At 34.1% G+C, this 23,942-nt stretch overlaps 1 protein-coding gene and 1 long non-coding RNA gene across 2 annotated transcripts; one reads left to right on the forward strand and one right to left on the reverse strand.

Annotated features, from left to right (window-relative positions):
* Window positions 1-831: 831 nt before the first annotated feature.
* LOC110719135 (IST1-like protein) lies at window positions 832-22,467 on the forward strand. The gene is made up of 6 exons (XM_021898043.1): window positions 832-2,733; window positions 3,770-3,902; window positions 7,530-7,633; window positions 8,536-8,707; window positions 8,838-8,978; window positions 21,789-22,467. Exons 1-6 carry the CDS (start codon window positions 2,684-2,686, stop codon window positions 22,179-22,181), a joined length of 993 nt encoding a protein of 330 aa, XP_021753735.1. The 5' UTR covers window positions 832-2,683; the 3' UTR covers window positions 22,182-22,467.
* On the reverse strand, window positions 5,135-6,162 carry LOC110719143. The gene is made up of 2 exons (XR_002511042.1): window positions 5,897-6,162; window positions 5,135-5,402 (listed from the first exon to the last, which is right to left on the reverse strand). It is a non-coding gene; the product is annotated as an uncharacterized LOC110719143 (long non-coding RNA).
* Window positions 22,468-23,942: the final 1,475 nt, after the last annotated feature.

Consider the following 23,942-nt stretch of genomic DNA (forward strand, 5'->3'; position numbering starts at 1 on the left):
ATTCCCATAAACCCTAGAGAGAAAACTACTCACACATAATTAAATATAAACTAAACAAAACAATTAAACAAGACATAATCAAGGAAAGAGATTAAATAATGGATGGAATTAAATCAAGAGTTGTAGAGAGAGAAACAAGAGAGAAAGTAATACTAAGAGTTTAATTAAGAGGAGAGAGAAAGAAAAATTAGAGAGAGAAAAAAGAAAAGAAAAGAAAAACTAAAACTAAAACTAAACTAATCTAAAAACTAATTAAGGAAAAGCTAAACAAACTAAAACTAAACTCCACCCCCCCCCCCCCCAAGTCCCCCACGTACTACTCCTACCTCCTTAAATAAGAAAAGAAATAGGATTTTTAATCCAAGTTAACTTCTTCTAATTCCCACTCAAAATCAATGATGTGGGAATTTGGAGCAAACCAACGAAGTAGCCTAAGGAGCTCGCAGGTCCAATAGCAATTAGAAAGCCTCATAGCCGCTTGATCAAGCAACTCTTGCACTTGGGCCTTGGAGTTTCTAAGTCCAAGTTCCTTCACTTGTTGATCCGTATTTATTGTTGCAAATATGGACCTTTTCCACTTAATCGAGCCCTTAATCACCGAACTAAGTTTGTTTAACTCGGTCTTGGGCTTTAAATATACGGTCATAAAACACGATTCAACTCTAATATCTTTGTAGTGGCTAATAATCTCGGAAATTGTCATAAATTTGCAGATTCCTACAAAAATACACCAACTCTACGAAAACACTAGAAAACATATATTAGTAATAAAAATAGCTCCGTAGAGCTCAAATAAGCACAAATATGGCCGTGAGACTGAGAATAAAAATATATATAAAATAGACTCATCACATTACATTCCCCTCTCTCTCTCTCTCACTCTCTATCTCTCTCTCTCTCTCTTACCCTCTAACAATGGTAGAAACATCTATACTATTCTTCTTCATCTTCCCCGATTATTAGCATCATCCTCTCACTCCTCACTTTCTTCATCATCGCCTTTTTCTTCTCCTCTACAACTCCTTTTCTCTTCTCCAAATTCTCATTCTCAATTCCAAATCCCCCTTCTCAATTCCAAATCCCCCTTCTCAATTCCAAACCTTAACCCTATTTTCAAGTTTATTTAGAGACCAAATCGACGCATTTCTTTGTCATTTTGTTGGTTTTCTAGGTTGGTTTGGTTGGGTTGGGGTTGTTTGTCGTCGTCTTCTTCGGTGCCATTGGAGTAGCTTCGAAAGAGATCCATTGAAGAAGAATAAGATGAATCTCATTCCTTTGTCATTTTGTTAGGTTTTGGGTTAATTTGGTGGGGTTGGAGTTGGGGTTACTTGAAATTAGGGGTTATTTAGAATTTGAGTTATTTGTTTTTGTTTTCTGTTTTGGGTATGCTATAAAATGAGTTACTTGAAACTAGGGGTTACTTGAAATTATGGGTTCTTGAAATTAGGAATTACTTATAATATGGGTTGCTTGAAATTAGGGGTTACCACTTAAAATTAGGGGTTACTACTTGAAATTATGGGTTATTGATAATATGGATTACTTGCAATAATTAGGGGTTGCTTGAAATTGTGCGTGCGTGTCAAACTCTGTTATGCACATCAGACTCTGTTATTTTTGCCGAGTTGGTAGTAGGTCGCACCAAAAAGCTCTGTAAATTTTTATGTGTGAAAATCTCTTATAAATTAAGAGTTGTCCCACTTAATATGCCATATTAGCAAACTTTGTTAATATGACTCTCTCCTCCCCCACTAAAAGAAATTTCTTCTCTCTCCACCCCCCAAAGCATTTCGAACTCACACCTTTGATTGCACAACCATCATTGCACGACCACCTTTAGAGGTATAATCTGGCCAGCTAACCAACCGATCGGCCAATTAAATAAAAGTCACCCTAGTTGCAAAACATGTAAATTGGGGCCATACTAACCCTTTAGGGGAAAGAATTTGCTCGTGCAACAGTGTGTTAATGGTCGTGGTGGTGGCGCTAATGGTCATGGTGTTAATAGTCGTAATGGTGGTGCTAATGGTCTTGCGGTGGTCGCGTGATGGTGGTGACCAAAGTAATATGGTCACATGATGGTGTTAATGGAAGTACAATGGTCGTGAGGTGATGCCGGTGGTCGTGCTATGGGTGGTGCGTATGGTTGTGAATTGGTGACAAAGGTGTAGGTAGAGGAGAGAGAAAGGGGGTAAAACTAAGAAAATACAAAAATGCTCTCACATTAACTTTTTAAAATATGGTTTTTACAAGATTTGAAGCTACAACCTCAAGTTTAAACTTCAATGTATTAGCCAATAAGCTATTATTATATTATATATCATTCAATAAAATTAAATATTAATAAAAAAATTTATCATGCAAATAATGCAATAACTCCAAGCATACCCAGCCTAACAGTGGTTGGATTGAATTAAACCAAAAATCCAAACCAAAAATGGAATAAACACCCCTCTTTTACTCTTTAAATCTTTTTGTTAATTAGGAGATTAACTTGGAAAATTGATTTGGTACTCCGACTCCGGCCAATCCCTCGGCATTGAATTGGTGATTATTGTTAGTCACCTCTTCAATCAAACTCAACTGATCGACGCACAAATTTTGAGATAAATTTAACAAAAATCAAATCTTTCCTAAATTTCCAAAGGGTTTGTACTATTTGTCTATTTCTGATTTCGATTCAATGTCAGTCTTGAATCAGCTCTTCAATCGGGGTGTTCTCGGCACTAGGTGGTAAGTTGATTACTCGCCCTTCTTTTATTCACCAAATTATGCTTTTGTACTTTTGTATTTCAATTGTTGGTAGATTATAAAATTTTGATCGTTTAATAACTTTTTATTAGTTCTTATTGATTTGGGTTTTACTTAAAAATTTGGTATTTGAATTGATTTATTGCGGGTATTAATTATTTGATTTCTGTATAATTGTCTTAAACTGTACTGTGGTTACTGTTATTGCTACTAATTAGAAGATCGGATTACTTATTCAGTTATTCATGGAAGATCGCCGTTTTGTAAATTTCAGTTTAACAATGTAATCATATTTTGATGAAGTTATGGTTATTATGAAAATGGACATACTGTTTTAAGGAGGACATTTTTAATATTAATGACTCATAAAGCTGCACTTTGGTATGATCACTGAAGTTGCAATTGAGAAATGTGGGCATTTGCCTTTCAATTGGGTATTGATGGACGAATATTTCAAGCACAAGGCGACGTTTCATTACCCCTTTAAAAACCGTAGATAAGGGTCCTCAGAAACATTGGTTCTATGCGAATGGAAGTCGTAAAACAATGTCTTATGAAAAATTTATAGATGTTGTGTGTCTTGATTGGAGTAGGAGAAAGTGCAGTTAAGGTGACTCTGATTTCTGAAGTGACTTTTGTTTCCACCATCACTTTGAGTAGCAAATTGCTGGTTCAAATTCTGGTCACACTATTAGGAGAACAGTTATTTCCATTCATCGAGAGGATAAATGTACATATTAATTGAACTAATTTAAACCTTAATGACCTGATCCTTTCTAATCAGTACTGTGGTTTTAAAATAATATGTCCGTTTACCCCCTCCAATATCTTCCTTAAATTGCGTGCCCATGGGGTGTGCTATGCATTAAAAATGGAAGTGTTTGGATTTGTGGAAGTATTTTCTGCCATCCTGTCAATATAATAGACTTAATAATTGTATAATTGCACTTTGTTTAACCGAGTGTTTTTTAGTTTTATAAATGTTTGATCAATGACTATGCTGATATCTATTTTGTAGCAAAACATGCTTAAATTTGGCAATCTCCCGTATAAAATTGCTGCAAAATAGAAGAGATGCCCAACTCAAGCAGATGCGCAAGGAGATAGCCCAGTTTTTGCTGACTGGCCAAGAGGCCATTGCCAGAATCCGGGTAATTGCTCTTGGCTTGTAGTATCCTACTAGAATAGTGCCCGTGCGAATGCACGATTTATAAATCAACTTATTAATTTTTTGAAAAAAAAATTATTAATCCCGTAGGGAAAAAAAACTAACATAATTCAATTAGTAATAAAGGGTTCATTTTCACTGACAAATTAATTTTTGGATTTATTTTATTTTATTTTATTTTATTTCCTTTCATTTTTTTGAATAATGTTATTTGTTTATTTGAAAAATAATGAATAATACTCCACATAACTATAAGAGATATAGACTAAATCTTTCCTACCTCCCGTAGATAAAAACTAAAATTTTCTTACCATACTATTCACTTCAGCGATTATACAATCGAATATTTTCTTTACTCGTCGTATTTTAGACACAATAATAACTTACCTTATATTTGACCTACATCTATATACATTTTCCTAAGTAAAACATTGTGTCAAAAACAATTACGGAGTACATAATATCCACAACCAATCAACAACTGATAGAATATACAACACAAATATATAGATATGGATATTGGTCAATTTTTATACAAATGAAAGATATTTATTAAGATTTTAAAAAACAAAAGACAAATTTCATCAACTACCCTATCATGTATGTTATATATTTTTTTATGGATATGTATTCTTATACTATAATTATTTAAAATTTAAATATTAGCATTAAATTAGTAAGGAAATATGAAAATTTAATGGTTATAGAAATGAGAATATTCTTCATATAAATTTCATTACAAATCTATGGTAATTAAAAATAATAAATTTGTAAGTTGTACGGAATCTTTAATTATTATATATGCATAAATTTTTGGCATAATTATTGTTAGGAAAATGTTGTTTAACTTTTTTTTAGGAAAAAGTTACATTAGATATACTCCGCATATTTTTTAATCTAAGTTAATGTAATTTCAATAATTTATATATTAACTAGGGGTGAGCACAACCGGGTACCCGGTTGATTTTGACGGACCCGATCTTGGAACTGGTTGTACCGGGTCCTGTATACTTGGAACTGGTTATACAGGGTCCTCAAATTTTGGACCCGGTATTGGAACCGATGGGTACCATTTCCAAATCCGGGTACCCGGTTTCTTTTTCCTTGTTTTACTTACTATTTACTAAAATTTGAACCTGTCTTGTCTAGTGTCTAGCTTGCTTCCTATAATCTCCAAACTTAGAAAAAAAATAAAAAATTGAAAAAAGGCTTTACAACAAACTGACAACATCATCAAAATTACAAGTTTAATGTCCCTAAACATAATTAATAATGTCCTGATAATAAAGTTCCAAAAAATTATCTCACAATATTTGCATCTAATCTTGATTATTTTTTTGGTTTTCGGATCTCTAATGTCCGATAAATGGCTCCAAAAGACCAAAACTCAGACTTCCTCTTATCGCCAACTGTGATTGGTTCGCTTGTTGCATTCCCAACACCCGCATCACTTTCATCATCCATAGGTTCATCCATTACCAATCTGAAATAAAATAAAAAAAATTTACATTGAAATATTACTTGGGTGCACTGGCTTCTTAAGGAGAGCATATATAAATAAATAAATAGGAGAGTATTAGAGTAATAATGTGTACAAATTCATTTTCATAAGTAAATTTATTTTCATCAGTAAGTTGTAGAAAGTAGTTTGTCCATTATACATAATTAATCAAGTTCATTTTCGTAAGTTAATTCTATTTTGCTCCTTACTGCAACTTGCAACACTTTAGTCAATTTTATAGCATTATATTCCACATACCCAAACTAGCAAGTAGCAAACTAACTACAAATTGGCAGATTTACGGTATACAAATTTACAAAAAACACAAATTTTTAATCTAAAAAATAGCACAATTAATCAATTATCATAAACATGCAAAGCTAACTACAAATCTCAGATAATTTACGATACATAAATTACTAAAATAAGCTCAAATTTTAAGTAAAATAACAAAAAGAGCTTGAGAGTAGAAGAACATTTAATAATATGAGCGAGGCTGCTTGAAAGGAGAATCCGAGTGGAGAACACTTGAACGGAGCCGCCGTGATGGAGGGGTGACTAGTGAAGGGGTGAGATCTAAGAGAGTATGTGATTCAAAGTAATGGAGGCTGTGAGATTTTAGGGTTAATGAAGTGAGAAAGAATATGAGTACATTAATATGTTGGGCTTATTTTAATTTGGGCTGTAAAAAAAAAAAAACAAGTATTCGAACTATACAACAAATTAGCCCTAAAATGTCTAGTTCCAAGACCGGGTACCCGGTTATACTGGTTCCAAGACCGGGTACCCGATATTGGAATTGGTATAACCGGGTACCCGGTGGGTACCGGGTCCAACATTTTAGGACCTGGAATTGGAACCGGATATAACCGGGTCCTAGATTTTGGACCCGAAATTGGAATCGGTATAACTGGGTCTGGGTCCGGACCCGCCGGGTCCTAACCGGTTCCAATACTGGGTACCCACAGTTTTTGCTCACCCCTAATATTAACAATTCATAGACTCTATATTAATCTAAAATTACATTAGATATATATTTTTAAAATCAAAGTTAACTTAATTTATTCACCATGATTCTTTAAGAGGAGTAAGGTCAAATATCGTAGTGAATGTCATATTGAATAACAACATATTAATCTTTACATAATATAGATATATATTATATGACCTTTAAATGAAAATTATAAAGACATACTTCCTATGTTTCTATTTAGTTGACGCGTTTGATTCAGACACATATATTAAGGGGATGAGAGAGAGTGAGAGAGAATGAAAAAACAAGTGGGGTAGCTTGTAAATACAAGGTAAAAAAGATACCCCAAAAAGAAACGTGTCAACTAAAAAAAAATTTCTTAAAAAGAAATATGTGTCAACTAAAAAGAAACGGAGGTAGTATATGTTATAACTGTGGCTACTATTTATATAGGTGATTATACAAAAAAAATATTTTATTTTTTTTATTATTTGAATACTATGATTTGATTTGAATATTTTAAAAATATTTTAATTTTACCTTATTTTTTGAATATTTTATTTTTACCGTATCATGCTACCATTATATTTGTAGACTTTTTTTTTTATTTGAGAAATAATATGTCTAGACTTTACTATAATAGATGCTCTGACCATTATGCTCATATTATGTAATCTGAAATACTTGTATAATTCTTTCCTTTGCTCAACATGTCGCAATAATATTCCCGGACTTTACTATAATAGATGCTCTGACCATTTTCATGATCTTCTGTTATAGTAACTGATTTCACCGAGCAAATAAATATCACTCTGTGCTAGTATGCTATTTATAAAAGCAATTTCCCAAAATATAATCCTAACACTATTTTTAAAATAATATTGCTAGACTTTTTTATATTAGTTTATGTAGTTATTTAGAATAAAATATTTAGAATATTTTTTTTATATGGAAACATAAATGTATATTAAAAAATTTAAAAAATTAAAAAAAACAGCGAATCATAAAGAGACATCTGTCAATCTCACATTGAGGCGCTTGTCTTTTAGTGTAATATATAGATATATAGATTCTTCCTAGATTGATGCAAACTATTTGAGATAAAATAGTCTCAATGAAATCCTTTCTTTCTTAAGGTGGAGCATGTTATACGAGAACAAAACATATGGGAGGCATATGAGATTTTGGAAATGTTATGTGAATTTATTCTTGCACGTGTGCCCGTTCTTGAAAGTCAGAGGTAATTCACCTAAATTATCCCATCAATTTTATTTATTTATTATTTTTTTTATGCTCGATGGATAGTTTTTGAATTAACAAATGAAAATAGGCTATATCTTATCAATTGTTTCTTGACTGTTCTCAAAGGATGCTTGACTATACATCACTGTACTTGAAGTTAATATCTATCATAATGATAAACAACTATTTTTGCCGTGACCTTCTCTTTCTAACTTTTGTCGCTCACCCCTAAGCTTTAACAAGTCGCTGCCTCATTTGTGCTATCGGCAACTCTAGGGAAGTAAATATTGGAGAGCACTCATCCTACCTTTGTCGTTCTTTCTTTAATAAGTTAAATTCCCACCCTTAGGACATTGGAAAACATCGGCTGAGTTGTTCCAACCAGAAATTCGAGGTTTGTTAATAAATGATTGTCCAATAATGAGAAGGAGTACTCGTCTTTCTTCTAAACAAGATCTATCAAACTCATAAATTCATTAGATGCTTTCTATGTATGAATTTCAACTAAGTATCGTAAGTACATTGCTCTCGGTTGTTCATTTAGTCGATAATCAGTCATTCTTTGATAAACGATCACTATTGAATTTGATTAATCGTACTTGTGTCGTTAAAGTGGAAATTCGAATTAAGAATTTTCTTTCTTCATCATCAATTGAATCACTCAGTCTAACACATTTCTATAGAGAAAGATTCCTTTTTCTCCTCTTTTCTGAGGTATTTAACGTTACATCATTGAAGATCCGTGTGTATCTTTTATTCCTGGAAGAGCATCATTGAGAAAACTCTACATTTTCTTTTTATGTGCTTCTGATCCTTACATTAACTAGAAAGATTTGTGTAGCATAAAATATTTCCTATAAGAGTATTAGAAGTACTTATAATTGCAAATATGGGTTGTAGGCAATGTCCTTCAGAGTTGCAGGAGGCTATAGCAAGCGTAATTTTTGCAGCTCCCAGGTGCTCCGATTTGCCAGACCTCCTGCAAGTTAAAAACTTGTTCACTTCAAAATATGGAAAGGAATTTATTTCAGCTGTCTCTGAACTCCGGCCTGATACTAGTGTTAACCGTACAGTTGAGAAATTCTTGTCTTTGCGATACAGTTTTTCTTGATAGTTATGTGGCAGATGTTTGCATGATGTCCCAATGTTCCTGTTCTAGAACTTATGTTTCACCTTTGGATTTTTTGGGCTTTCCATTGTAGATAATTGAGAATCTTTCTGTTAATGCTCCATCTGCACAATTAAAACTCAAGCTGCTGAAGGAAATTGCAAAAGAGTTTAATGTCAACTGGGACTCTTCAGAAACTGAAGCAGAATTCCAGAAGAAACATGACGATCTCCTGGTGTGTTTTCTTTCCTTTCTTGTCGTTTCTTCTGCACTATAGCTTTATTGCACTTCTTGCTTATCATCTATTGGCTCTATTCCTAAATGATGCAATTTTATGAGAAAATCTAGTATTTTGAAAGGGAACTTGGGCTTAGGCATTGGATAAAGTGGACTTGCTATTGTCTCTGATATTTTTGTTTGGAACTCCCTCTTTAGGGTTACATGAGTTACTGTTTGTTGCTAAATTAGTGCATCAAACCAGATCTAATTGTAATAGAAAGGTGACAATATCCCTTGAACCCTTTTTAATACCCTATAAATATTGCTTTCTTGGCTCTTTTATCAAGCTTGCTATCCTTGACATGATAATAAGTTAGCACCTAAAGGCTTTAAGGTGCATGTGCATGTTCCCTTGACCACATCAATAAGGTGCGTCTCCATCTAAATAAGAATATGGGGATTGATCAGCTAAATAAGAATGTGGGGATTGATCCGCTATATTACAAGTTCTAGCAATTAACTGTACCCACCATTCAATTAGAGCACACACACCTTGCCTTCTCAAGTAATGTATGATTTAGTCTTTTTGCTACTCCATTTTATTGAGATGTGTTTCTGATTGTTCATTGTCTCACAAGTGCCTTTATCACAAAATTATTTGAAAGCTCCCTAGGTGTATTTTGTACTATTATCAAATTATACAAGTTTTATCTTTTGACTTGTAGTGCTCTCAACCATTGCTCTCTATTGCTTAAAAGTATTGAGTACCTTGATCTTATGTTCAAGAAAATAAATCCTAGCACACCTATAATAATTGTCAACAAAAGTAACAAAATATCTTGAACTTCCCTTAGGAGCAAATTTTGCCTAACCCCAACATTCGGATACACACACTAATATTTCTCTTTTTTGTGCTTACTTGTAGAAAATTTCATATTGTGATATTGTGGCTTCTTCATGTTTTATAACAAACCATGACCACTAAGCAATGATAAAACCTTTTCTCGCATATGCCTAAAGGTGCATGTGCAATATCTTTTATGTTTGGTCTTTATTTCCACCGATTCCAACAGCTAAATAACATGTAATAGTGTCCCCAATAGAGGATAAAAATTACCGTGATGAATCTTTTTCATCACTATCTTTATAACGCCGTTTGCTAAGACTATTTTGCATCCATTTTTCAATAATAAGTTGATAAAGATGATTTTTCTTGCAATGTCTCATACATCCTTCAACATTATTATTGTTCCATCATGCATCTTCCCTTAGATGGTACCTAATAATCCTATTGTCTTACAAGCATATCGTTTCTCATTAAACAGTGCCACCATTTAAACTTTGGTAAGTTATAAAGCATTTCCTATTTGGGCATATATGGTGTGATGTCCCGAATTGCAATGCCTTCCTCCATCTTGCATGTGTACGATTTGAAATTTATTTAGATTCGAGTTGTTTGAGTTTTCGTCAAGAAATTGGACTCTAATTTTGCCACACAGAAGCCGTTGCTTCTTAAACAAGAAAGCAATTTCCCTATAAGGCATAGGATTGTGGACACTCTTAGAAGATATTATTCTTCCTAATACTCATCCTTCATATCCTTGGGTTTTTGTTCTCTTCTAGCTAATGCTTTATGCATCTTTTGTGAAATAAGCATATTTTCTTACTGCCTCTGTTACTTTTTAGTTGTAACATATACTAAATGTGAAAGCTACAAGCCTTTTTAAGTTAAATTTTTTAAATGAAATTACCAACATACCTTTACTTAATCTTTCCCAAATTCAATTAATGCATTAAATTACAAGTTATTAAATTATTAACTAAGGGAAAATCTCATGTGTTGGTTTGAATATGTAAGACGGAGACCCGAGGGTGCACTGGTTCGACGAGTGGAAGAGTGGGACCATGGAGAGGTTAAATGAGGGAGAGAGAGACCGAAATGACAGGGTCGGAAGTAATTAGGAAGGATATGAAGTATATGAATTTGCATGAGGATGAAGCATTGGATCGTAAGGGATATATGAGGAATATTTTTGTCGATGACTATTCGGAATAATCAAATTTGGTTCATGTATCGACCCCACTTATGGGATTAAGGTTTTGATTCATCGAATCATCATTTACTTCTCATCAAGATTTCATCTCCATTTCTTCATCTTCTCAAACCACCACCAATCTTCTCTTACCACTATCACACTTTAACCACCACTAATCTCCTCTCTCTCTCTTCACTATCATGGATAAAGAAAGAGAGAGAAACTCCAATCACCACCCCAACAAAACTCCATTTCCATGGATAAAGAAAGAGAGAGAAGCTCCATTCACCACCCCAACAAAACTCCATTTCGCTCTCTCTCATTCTTCTTCCATGGATGACCACCACCACCCACCCTCTCTTTGCCGAGCAATGCTCCCTTCTCTCTCTTCCCTTTCTTTTGTTTCATCACTATCATTAAAGCTCAACTTTGAACATGAAAATTGTAGATCTACAACTTTCATGGTCAAATTCGACCAACTAAAGCCCTAAATGATGATGAGAAAAAGCTAATAATTACCATTTTTATTTATTTATTTTTTTGTGGTGGATGAGAAAGGAATTTGTGATGGTGGATTTTTCTAGGTGGTTGTGAGGTGATTTCGAGGAGGATTGATTTTGTTTTGGGTAGTTGGGAAGGTGTTGGTGGGGTTTCGAATAGTTGGTGGTGGTGAGGTGGTGGGATAAGGAGGGTGGCCGGGTAATTGGTGGTGTCGTGGTGGTGACTCTGGTGAGTCGGTGGGATAAGAGGGGGGGGGAGGTGGTTTGGGTAGTAGGTGGAATAACTTGATGTGAAGACAACCTTCTTAAATGGTGATTTGGATGAGTAAATCTATATTTATAAACATGAGGGATTTACGATTGAGGGTAAAAAGACTTAGGTTTGTCGCTTAGGAAATCACTTTATGGATTAAAGCAATCTCTTTGACAGTGGTACAAGTGATTTGATTCTTGTATGTTAAAACAAGGATTTTCTAGAAGTAAGTACGATTGTTGTGTATACATTCGCAAACTTTGTAGAGCAAGGTGGAGATAAATAGGTTAAAAATTCAACTTTGTGAAGAATTCGAAACTAAAGGCTTGGGCGTTGTGAAGAAAATACTAGGTATGGAGATTAGAATAGAGAGATCAATCCGGAAATTGTTCTTGAGCTAAAAAGGCTACATTGAGTGGGTTATTAGAAGGTTTGGGATGAAAGGTGCTAAATTAGTGGTGAAATCATTGGCTCCACATTTTAGGCTCTCTAATAAACAATCTCCCACTATAGCGAAAGATAAGGCATACATGGATAATGTACCTTGTTAGGAAATATTATGTATATTTCCCTAAGAATCAGATTAGTGGGATTGTGGGAAAAAAATAATAATATAAATAATACAAAAAAATGAACAATATTTGTATCTCTAATTATACTGCAAAACTTTACTAAAAAGGATAAATACTCCCTCCGTTTTTAAATACTTGCTCCATTTCTCTTGGACACGCATGCCGATACTAATCTTTGATCACTTATATCTTTAATTATCAATAAGTATAAATTCTAACGATTGAAAATTAATAATCAATTCATTGAGATAATTCCAACAAGTACCCAGAAGATTATTTTTTCTAATGTATAAATCACAAACATTAGTCAAATTAGGACAAATGAATAGTGCAAAAAATAGAAATGGAGCAAGTATTTAAAAACGGAGGGAGTAATACACAAGTGTTCACAACACTTATTATAACTCACAACCATATCCACCTCGATTACACCCGAAAATTTTCTCTAAAAATTATCTTAAAGCTTCTCTCTCTCTCTTTTATGTTTTCTTTTGTTTTTGGGATGATTTTAAATGAAAAACAAAACATTAATATACATAGGCTTACGGAAACAATGCTACCCACCTATTATTTAGCAAATGCATGAACCATTAATTTAATTTAGTAACACTAAATTAATGCTCCTTAATCCTCAACCTTTCATATATTTAGCATGCTAAATAAAGGCTTATATCTCAACAATCTCCTACCTCCCACTAGAAGACAGATTTTGTCTTCACACCTTACTCCATGCAACATGATGTTTTCTTATATTACTCAAGTAGGCCCACCAAAGTTAAACACTAACTTTACCTTGTCAATAGTCACTGTCGTCGTTAACATATATGCCGGATTCTTAGTTCCTTGAATTTTCTCCAATGTTAGCACTTCATCTTCTAATAAAGATCGAATAAAATGATACCAAAGTCCAATGTGCTTTCTTCTAGAATGAAATGCTGAATTGTTTGCCAAGTGTATCGCACTTTGACTATCAATGTACAAAACACTATTCTCTTGCTTGAATCCCAACTTAGCTAACAAACCTTAAAGCCATATCATCTCTTTACTAGCTTCAGTTACCGCAGCCTCTGTAGTGGATAGAGGAACAATTTTTTCTGCCTAACCGTTGTATTTTCACAGTGACGTGCTTCTACGGCGATCGACTTCACCTCCAAAGTCAGCATCAACATAATCTTGTACTTTTAATTCACCTTTACCAAAATACATACACTTCTCTATAGTACCTCGTAGATCTCCCTGCTTCCCAATTAACTTTTCCTGGATTTGATATAAACTTGCTAACAACTACCACTGCATGTCCAATGTCCGGTCTTGTATAAACCATTGCATACATTAAACTAGCCGAGGCATATGGAACCTTAGCCATATAGTCTCTATCTTCCTTCGTCGATAATCGAAAGTGACTCGCCTAGGGTGTACTAACTGGCATCACTCATGCTAAATCTCTGTAAAACACGTTTAATGTATTCTGATTGAGATAATTGCAATGTACCTTCATGCTTATCCCTTGTATTTTGCATTCCAAGAATTTTCTTTGCTGGACCCAAGTCCTTCATGTCAAATTCCTTTGACAATTGCTTTTTTAGCCTTCTTATATCATCCATATATGAACCTACTAACATATCATCGACATAAAGTAGTAGAATGATATAACTGGATTGATATCTCTTGATGTAACAACAATGATCAGCATTGCACTTTTGGAAATCTTCCTTGTGCATAAATTTATCAAACTTTTTGTACCATTGTCTCGGGGCTTGTTTTAGACCATATAAACTTTTCTTAAATTTGCGCACCGTATTTTCTTTTCCATTTTCTAAGAAACCTTGTGGTTCATGCATGTATATCTCCTCATCTAAATCTCCATGAAAAAATGCAGTCTTCACATCTAATTGTTCGAGATGAAGATTTTCAATGGCAACAATACTTAACACTGTTCTAATGGTATTATGTTTCACAATTGGTGCGAAAATATCATTGTAGTCAACTCCTTCTTTCTGTTGGAATCCTTTTACTACTAATCGAGCTTTGTATCTCTTAGAACCATCATGCTCCTTTTTCACTCGATGAACCCATTTGTTGCGAAGTGCCTTTTTACCCATGGGTAACTCGGTTAATTCCCATGTCAGGTTTGAAATCAGAGATTTCATCTCATCTTTCATTGCAAGCTCCCACCTTCTAGCATCACTTATCTGACATGCTTCATTATAGCATTCAGGTTCATGAGTAGTCATTCTCAATACTGGTGCTGGACTAGAAGGTTGTGGCATGTTAGACTGTAGTGTACGGGCCTATCCTACAAATTCTTCTTGTTGAAGTTCTCTTATAGGTGAGTCTTTCACCGTACTGTTGGGGATATAATCTTCATCTACAAACATCGGCCTACTTTGTACTGAGTCGCTGGTCTATCCTTATACATGACTCTTTCATTGAAAATCACAACTCTAGTACGGATTACCCTTTTATTTTCATCATCCCATATGCGGTATCCAAACTCATCCTCGCTATAGCCAATAAAAGTACATTTCTTAGATTTAGGATCAAGCTTATTCCTGCCTTGATCACTAATATGCACATATATTACACAGCCAAAAACCTTTAAGTGAGACAAATTTATATCTTTTCTAGTCCATACCTCCTCTGGTATTTTGCAGTCTAATGGAGTCGATGAGCTGTGTGTTGACTGCTTCTGCCAAAACCTGATTGTATACGAATGCTTGTGGCTCTTTCTGTCAATGTTCGGTTCATACGCTCAACTACACCCTACACCATTATGTTGAGGTGTACCCGACACCGTTCTTTCCATCTTGATCCCATGCCCATAACAAAACTTCTTAAATGTGGTGTCTTTATATTCACCACCATTTTCCAACATAGCTTTCCATCGCTTGATAGTTTCAAACACTTCGGATTTTTGTTTTAGAATGTAATCCCATACCTTTGTGGAGTGATCATCAATAAAAGTGACAAAGTAGTGTATTCCACCTATAAATGAAGTAGTAGGTGTACCCGGCACCGTTCTTTCCATCTTGATCCCATGCTCATAACAAAACTTCTTAAATGTGGTGTCTTTATATTCACCACCATTTTCCAACATAGCTTTCCATCGCTTGAAAGTTTCAGACACTTTGGATTTTTGTTTTAGAAAGTAAACCCATACCTTCGTGGAGTGATCATCAATAAAAAGTAGTGTATTCCATCTATGGATGAAGTAGTTGTTGGCCCCCAAACATTGGAGTGTAGAAGCTCTAACTTTTCCTTCGGGTTCTACCATTAGTTTGAAAGCTTACACTCTTCTGCTTTCCAAGTATGCATTCTTTACACGTCCATATCAACTGATTCAAGACTTGGTAATTTCTATTTAGAATGCATTTGTTTCATCCCTTTTTCACTCATGTGGCCAAGTCTTTGGTGCCACAACTTGGAATTTTCATTTCCTACTGCAATTGAAATTGAACAACATGCCCCTGCTGTCTTGTAAAGAGTACCACTCTTTTTACCATGAGCAATTGTCATTGCTCCCTTTGAAATCTTCCAATTTTTATCTTGGAAATTTGTAGTGTAGCCTTCGGTGGCCAACTATCAAGTTCTTTCTTAGTTCGGGAATATGCCTAACATTCTCAGCTCCCAAACTAACCCATTTAACTTAATTTTCACTACACCTTTACCAACAATATCACAAGGTTGGTCATTGCCTAGGTATACTTTTCTAAGTTTTCCAGGGACATACTTCTCAAAAAATTCTTTCTTCAAAGTAGCGATGCTCCAGAATCTAACGCGTAAGATTCTTCCTTGCTCTCTAAAGAGCATATCAATGCATCATCTCCTTCTATAGTAGAAGTAACATTTGCCTCTGCCTTTGCTTCTTGGTTTTTCGATGCACTTTTGCACTGATTTTTATAATGCCCCGTCTTCCTACAATTCCAACACTCAATAAACTTCGCGTTCTTGGAATTATTAGAAGTCCTTGATTTTGATCTCCTATCTCTGGATTTACCTCGATAGCTTGATCTTCCACGTTCGTTTCATTTGGTTGAATTTCATCCTCTTCACTCAGTATGTAAAACTGAAGAGGTTGATGATTAACCCGACTCTCTCCGTCGAATCTCTTCGCTGAGAACCAGGTCATGAACATCGTCAAATTTCAACTTATTGCTTCCTGACGAGCTACTCACAACTGTGATTGTAGCATTCCAGGTACATTGAAGACAAAAGTATCAATGCTCGAAACTCCATCTTCAAAATCAATTTTGATTGAACTCAATTGGCTACTGTATCCGCAAATTGAATAACCGCCTCATTAAATGAACATTATACATACTAGAGAGAACTTTCGTTAAACCTGCCGTGGTCGTTTCCTTTGCTATATTAAAAGCTACATTACGTGATAACGTTAGCCGAATAACTCCAAGGGCTTGTCTATGTAGAAGATTCCAATCTTCATATTTCATATCCTCTGGCTTTTTTTCCCGAGAGGTTCATAAAGTTTTTTACGGTATAAATAATCTTCGATCTGCATTTTCCAAAACTCGAAATCTGCACCATTGAATTTTTCGAGTCTTACCTTTCCTTCGTCTGCAGCCATTGCTCCCACTCAAATCCAACTTCTTAGGATCGTTTCTCACCGATTTTTATCTGAATGTCAACAGAATATCAACTAAGTTGTTAAGAAATATTATGCAAATTTCCTTTACAATTAAATTAGTGGGGAAAAAATATATATATAATTCAAATAAATGAACAATATTTGTATCTCTAATTATACTGCAAAACTTTTAAAAAAAAAATAAATAATACACAAGTGTTCAGAACACTTATTACAACTCACAACCATACCCAACTCGAGAACTTTCTCTAAAAATTCTCTTAAAGCTTCTCGTTCTCTTGTATGTTTTCTTTTGGGATGATTTTAAATGAAAAACAAAACATTAATGTATAAAGGCTTACAGAAACAATGCTACCCACCTATTATATAGCAAATGCATGAACCATTAATTTAATTTAGTAACACTAAATTAATACTCCTTTATCCTCAACCTTTCACATTTTTAGCATGCTAAATAAAGGCTTATATCTCAACATACCTTATACTGGTGTTGCTGGTAGTTTAATGTACGCTGTGGTGTGTACATGTCCAGCCACGAGCTGTGAGTGTTACCATTACGCTCATGGAGAACCTAGGTAAAGCACATTGGAAAGCATTGAAATGGATTTTACAGTACATAAAAGGTACCATTGACAATTTGACACATGTTTATGCTTTGGCGGAGATACATGTCAAATAAGCGGCTTTGTTGACTTGGACTACGCTGGTGATTTATATAGAAGATTTGTTACTAGTTATGTGTTTAAAATAAATGGTGCTCTAGTTAGTTGTGATCAATGTTACGGGCTATAGTGGCTCTATTTACGAAAAAAGTTGAGTACAGAAGGAGTTGAAAATTGTGGGGACTTATAGATTATTTGGGGTTGAAACAATATAGTGTGAATCTAAATTGTGATAGCCAATGGGCTATTCACTTGGCAAAGAACTAGGTTCATCATGTTTGTACCAAACATTTAGATGTAAGGTATCATTTTGTACGAAATTTCATAGAGAAAGGAAGTATTTCTCTTGTGAAAGTGCATACAAATGAGAACCCTTGCAGACATGTTAACAAAAGTTGTGTCAGGAAGCAAGTCTGTCTCATGTTAGGTATTAACATAGTAAAATAAGTGGAACTATGTTTGGTTTGATTTAGGCCAAGGCTACGTAGGCCATCATTATCAAAATGGTGCAACCGGATACAAATATCTAAAATTCGTTTGTCCAAAATTTGAATGTTTTTAAAATTATTTTGAATGAGGTGGAGAATTCTGGGAGCATATGACTATATTGGCTATAATAGACCATATAATTTGTTTCTCTAAAAATTGAGAGATATTCTAGGAGAGGAAAATGGGTATGATATCAAAATGAAACGAGTATATTTTGCAAACATGTTACGTTGTTTGTTTAGTTAAATAGTTTCAGTCATTCTTGTTATTATATATAATGCTTAGGTTGTAATGTTGATAAATAACTCAAACATTATTCATGTCATAAAAGGTTTAGTTTAAGAAAGCTTACTTTCTTACATTTATTATTTCCTTCATAGGGGTTGTTTGTTTATCCCAAAATATTATTATTTGTGAGGTATTGTTTTCATTTTATCTAGTACGAGTAGAAGCCATATTTCCGCTGTGAGAACTCTTAAAAAATTATTAAAGCTCGCAACAGAAATGCGACTTCTACTAGATAAAATGTATTGATAATTCACAAATAATATAACATTTTGGAATTAAACGTACAACTACTATGAAGTAAATAAATAAATTATATCAGAAAACAAATTTTTCTTAAATTATATCCGATCATTAATGTGAATTTATGAATTGATTGCAAATTTTACCGTAAGGCATTTATATAATTAATTACATGCTAAATAAAGAACAATAAATATTTACCCCTAATCTAAAACCAATTGGAAAAATTGTTCGGAATAATCTGAACTTTGCCTCATCCGCCCAAAATAATCCCACCTTTTTTTTTAAGGTCAATCCGCTTCCAAATGGTCTCAAGTGACCGGTTGAGTAGGTAAATTGTTTTTATTAAGTTTAATTTACACGTGTCACAATGTCTCCACATGATTGGTTAAAAAATAAGTTTAATTTTAAATTTGTTTTAAGAAATGATGATTAGTAATTAACTATTTTTAACTTTAAAAAAAAAAAAAAAAAAAAAAAACTAAAAATTAAAACTAGGCCCCAGCCACCTCCTTGCCCCGGCCCAGGCGAGGCCTAGAACCACCAGCCTCGACCAAACCCAGGTCCTCCTACCCGTTGTGTCGCCATTAAATCAACCGAAATCAAGGTGTGGGAAGGGGAGAGGAGCCAAAATTGAGGTGTGGGAAGGGGATGGGGGCCAAAATCAGGGTATGGGGAAGGGAGGGGGTGTCGGTCATGGCGTCAAAGGGATTGAGGGTCTTGGTGGCCGGAGCCGCAGGGAGGTAACTTGTTGGTGGCTTGGCAGCTGGTGGGGTGGTTTTGTAAACATTAATTTTTTATTTTTATTTTCTTTAAAAATATTAACTTTTTAAAAAAATTTATTATTATTTTATTATTATTATTATTATTTTTTACCAATAACAGGCCGCCATGGACCATTTTTCGCTGATTGACATTAAAGGTGAGATTATTAAAAAATAATTGAAAGGTGGGATTATCTTGGGTGTGTGAGGCAAAGGTCAAATTATTCTAGGCAGTTTTTCCAAACCAATTATGTGTATTGTTTCATTCACAAATGTTTCCTACTTTTGCTGCTTTCAAAATAGAAAAATGGCAAATAACATTTTCACATTTTTCTCCTTTTCTCACATTGTGTAAAAACCTTTTATAATTTTTCTGATTGTACTTGTACAATGTTTCACAAAACAATCCATCTTGACAAGGTCTCTCTTATGTCTACACGCTCCAAATCTGACTTTTACATGCTTCCTCCTGTATAATTTTGTTGTATAATTTTGCTGCATTGCTACCAAGTGCAGCTTTACATGAACCCTATGATAATCGCCTCTCGTGATGATCCCCATTGCACTTGATTTCTCATCGTCTCTTGTGTTTGCCTTTATAGAATTGCTCTTTGCTTATGACCACCAACACTGCATACTCTTTCATTCTACAAGAGCCACATCCTTAAAACTCAATGATCAATAATTCAACCTCCATCTTCCCTCTGATGACCTAACACAATGAACTTTTGCGGTTTTCCCCATCATTATGCCCATAAGAATCAGTTGCAAGAACACTAATAATTAGTTCCTGCTCTCTTATTGACTAGGGGTGAGCATAGCAGGATACCCTGCTACAATTTCTGGAATCAGAATCGAAACTTGTTGCAATAGGTTCCACAAAATGAGAACAGGAACCTGATGTTGAACAGGTACCTAGAAAATGAGAACGTTTTGGTTCCGATATATGGTACCCTATCTGTTAATACTTTTCGTACTTTTTTGCAAAATTATTTCAAAAAAAAAAAAAAGAGGTTCATAAATTTACAACTCTTACAACTTGCAAATGCTACAAACCAAATATAGTTGTTTAGCAAATTTAATACTTTTTTTGTATGACCAATATATTTATTTTCTAGTTTTAAAAATTGGGCTTAAATTGATGAAAGATATAGGTTTAAGTGATACTTTTATATAGGGTGCTCTGGAACTTGTTGCAACCTGGAAACTGAACCTCTTGTACAGCGGTTCCTAACAGGCTAACGTTGGCTATTGTTGTCTGTTATTCTTCAAGCTCTGAAGTGCGGCTGCTGTTTAAAGATTGGTCTTCTGCCGTTACACAATTAATCCATCTGTTTCAATACAAAATAAAGTCAAGCTTTATAACCAGTAGTTGGGGTGCTAATGACCTGCATCTTATTCTTCATCTAGGATCTCCTTGAAAATATATAAACACAAACATGGTTTAAGAAAGCTCCATTTACTTCCATTCTTACTTCATCTTCTGGAGAAATGCTCCCTTCTTGCCATCATCAAACTCCCAAGGAAACTGCAAAATTTCAGAGCATGAAGGTGATGAGACCTTAAGAGAAGAGAGTCAAATCCATGAGCTCTTTATTGCTTCGGTTACTTTGTTCAGTTTGTTGTAAGAATCAACAATACTGAACATTTAAATGCAAGGAAATCAAGTTATTATGGAATGACTCGAATATTTCATCTTCTACTTATAGCATTCAGCTCTTTTGGAATATACTCCCTGGGTTTTTTAAGGCAATGAACTTGTTTTGGCCATTGTCAATGCAAACAAGAAAAAGAACAGCCTCCTTTATTATTTTTCTTGTCAACTGTTTTGAATTTGTGGATATTGTCATATTGATGGTACAGAAGCATTAATGCCTTGATGGTGCTATGAAAGACCCATCCATCAATTATATGCTTCTCTTACTATAAAGGAAAAAGTATGGTCTCTTTTATAATCTGATACTTTCGTACAAATAATATTTGTTAATGAGGTGCTTAGGGAGGTGAGTTGGTGATTAGAGCAGTAATACCTGTAGGTGGAGTATCCTTTTCCCTCTGACCCTTTTCTTCTGTTTGTCGGCCACCCTCTTCCCCAAATAATTTTTTTTTTTTTTTTTTTTTTTTTTTTTTTTTTTTTTTTTTTGTGGGGGTGGGGGTGGGGGGGGGGGGGTAAGTTTGGATTGTCAAGTTCTCTCCTTTGTGTATGCTCTTGTAATCACTGAACCAGCAACCAACATGATATGCTAGTTGTGTGAACACTAATAAGTACTATATGACAATCTTTTTGTCCTGTATTATCTTGCACACTTATTTTCTATCGGTTGTCTAAAAATGAATGCACTCATTACCTTTTAAAGTAAACTCTGTTATGTTTTTTATTTCTATCTAACTACACAGTTTTCTTCAACTTGTACAGGATGGTCGGAGGACAATACCTGTAGATCCTTCACTTTCTGCACCTCCTATCCAGGCGCTGCATCGTAATTCTTCGCCTTCTAATGTAGCACAGCCTGTTACGCCTCCAGTTTCAACTGACAAACCAAGTATACGAGCTCCCCAAATGTCTAGTCATAATGGCAACCGGGTTGTATTGAACTCCAACGGGACAAAAGCATCAAACCAAAATAGCACAGGGGAAAGTTCTGTTAGTGACAGTAATAAGGATACAGGATTAAATTCTTCTGACATCTTTGAGAAAGCCAGAGTGGCCATTACCTCAGCAGATCGTGCTTCAGCTGCAGCCAGAGCAGCTGCACAATTGGTGAATGTTAATTTTGGAGCATTGAGGGTAGAAGAAGGGAAATCTTGAATGAGTGTATATATTTATATCGAGCTCTATTGTATTTTTGTGTCTTGTTGCAACTAGTGAGCCACTCTCTAGAGCTGCACATGTGAATGGTCTGTCTTTTCTGGTGTGAAGGTTGCTGTCTGATTTATTCTCTTTTGCATGGTTGCTCAAGGCTTATGTATTTAGTTGCAAATCTCTAGTTCATGAATATTGACTTCTTGGATTTACAGGATAAATTTGTTGTGCAGTTAATTGTAGTTGTAATTGAAAGTTCTCATAGTTTAGTATCAGCGAGCTTGCTTCTTCAGTGCAGGACAATGTAGAGAAGATCATATGTATTTCATTCTTTAAATAAGCTTCCTTAAATTTTACATAACAAACAAGCTTGGTGGAGAACTCACTTTTTAACTTTGAGGTCGTAAGTTTGAGTTCTACTATCTACTTTTGCTTGGGGTTTATGGGATTACCCTTACCTTCCCCATCTCAAATCATGTTAAATTCATATGATATTCAATTTACAAATAAGTTAAAAAATTAATACAAACATAATAAGTTCTAAAAATTCAAATAAACTATGTTTTGACAAAATACAATTAAGCTAATATAAAAATTAGGGCATGTTCTGATTTACTAAGCTGAACTGAACTGATAGGAGCTGAACTGAACTAAATTGAATATTTTATGAGTTAAGAAAATTAGGAACCGAACTTAATTAAATTGATTGGAGATGAACTGAACTGAAATTAAATTGAAGAGAACAAACACTAAGGGTCTGTTCACATTTACTTAATTTCAGTTCAGTTCAGTTCAGCTCTTAATTTCCCTCTCTCATAAAATATTCATTTCAGCTCAGTTCAGTTAAGCTCCAATCAGTTCAGTTCAGTTCAGCTCTAATCAGTTCAGTTCAGTTCAGCTCAGTTCAGTAAATGTGAACAAGCCCTAAGTTATAATTTAGATAAAATTAAATGAACCAAACATAGCGTTAGCCGTTAGTAAAGTACGGAGTGTATGAACATTAAGCAATTTAGAATTGGATTTAAAGCTCAAAATTTCATGAAAGTGAAACTGTGAGAGTTTGTAGAGTTAAGCTAATAAAAAGGACCTAAACTTTTGCATTTTTCACCTTTAAGGACCTTATGTCTTTTTTTTTTCACCTTTAAGGACCCGAGTTAAGGTTTTTGGTCACTTAACTCACCTTTAACCATGGGTTGACTTTTCAAATGTCAATGTATAGAAATATTTTTTGTATATTTTTTTTATTAAGAAAAGGAAAAAAACACATTAGTCAAAAGTAAATATTGCATTGAAGTATAATTTTAAGCTATTATAATATTAATAATTTAGCTATTTTACTTAATAGAAAAAAAATATATATAAATTACCTACAAATGTACTCCATCTCTTGCAATTTTTTTTTTGACAAACTATTATCTTATTCTGATAAGGAGCCCCTCTTGATTTATTGGTAATTAAATATATTTCTAGTTAAATAATTTGACTTATTTATTGAAGGATATATAATAAAATTTTAAAACTTCTGTAATTATATAATTACGTCGATTAATACTACCTCTGTTAATTATTATGTGCAACAAAGGAATATTTTATGTCTCACAAATAATATCTCTTTGTTGCACATAATAGTTGGTTAACGGAGGTAGTAATTAATTTAAACTCACTATTTCAATAAAGAAAGTTAGAGGAAGGGTTTTTTTTTTTAGAATGATAAAAATATATTTTAGCATAGAATTTTAAAACCAACCTAACACTTGTATCAATGTT

The sequence above is a fragment of the Chenopodium quinoa genome, unplaced genomic scaffold (assembly GCF_001683475.1).
Source record: "Chenopodium quinoa cultivar QQ74 unplaced genomic scaffold, ASM168347v1, whole genome shotgun sequence".
Lineage (NCBI taxonomy): Eukaryota > Viridiplantae > Streptophyta > Magnoliopsida > Caryophyllales > Amaranthaceae > Chenopodium > Chenopodium quinoa.

Bases quoted from the DNA above. Each gene is read 5' to 3' on its own strand.
- LOC110719135 (XM_021898043.1), top strand. From the start codon at position 2,684: ATGTCAGTCTTGAATCAGCTCTTCAATCGGGGTGTTCTCGGCACTAGG. The intron at 3,903-7,529 runs GTAATTGCTCTT...TTCTTTCTTAAG, and splicing joins AGGCCATTGCCAGAATCCGG to GTGGAGCATGTTATACGAGA. The intron at 8,979-21,788 runs GTGTGTTTTCTT...CAACTTGTACAG, and splicing joins AGAAACATGACGATCTCCTG to GATGGTCGGAGGACAATACC.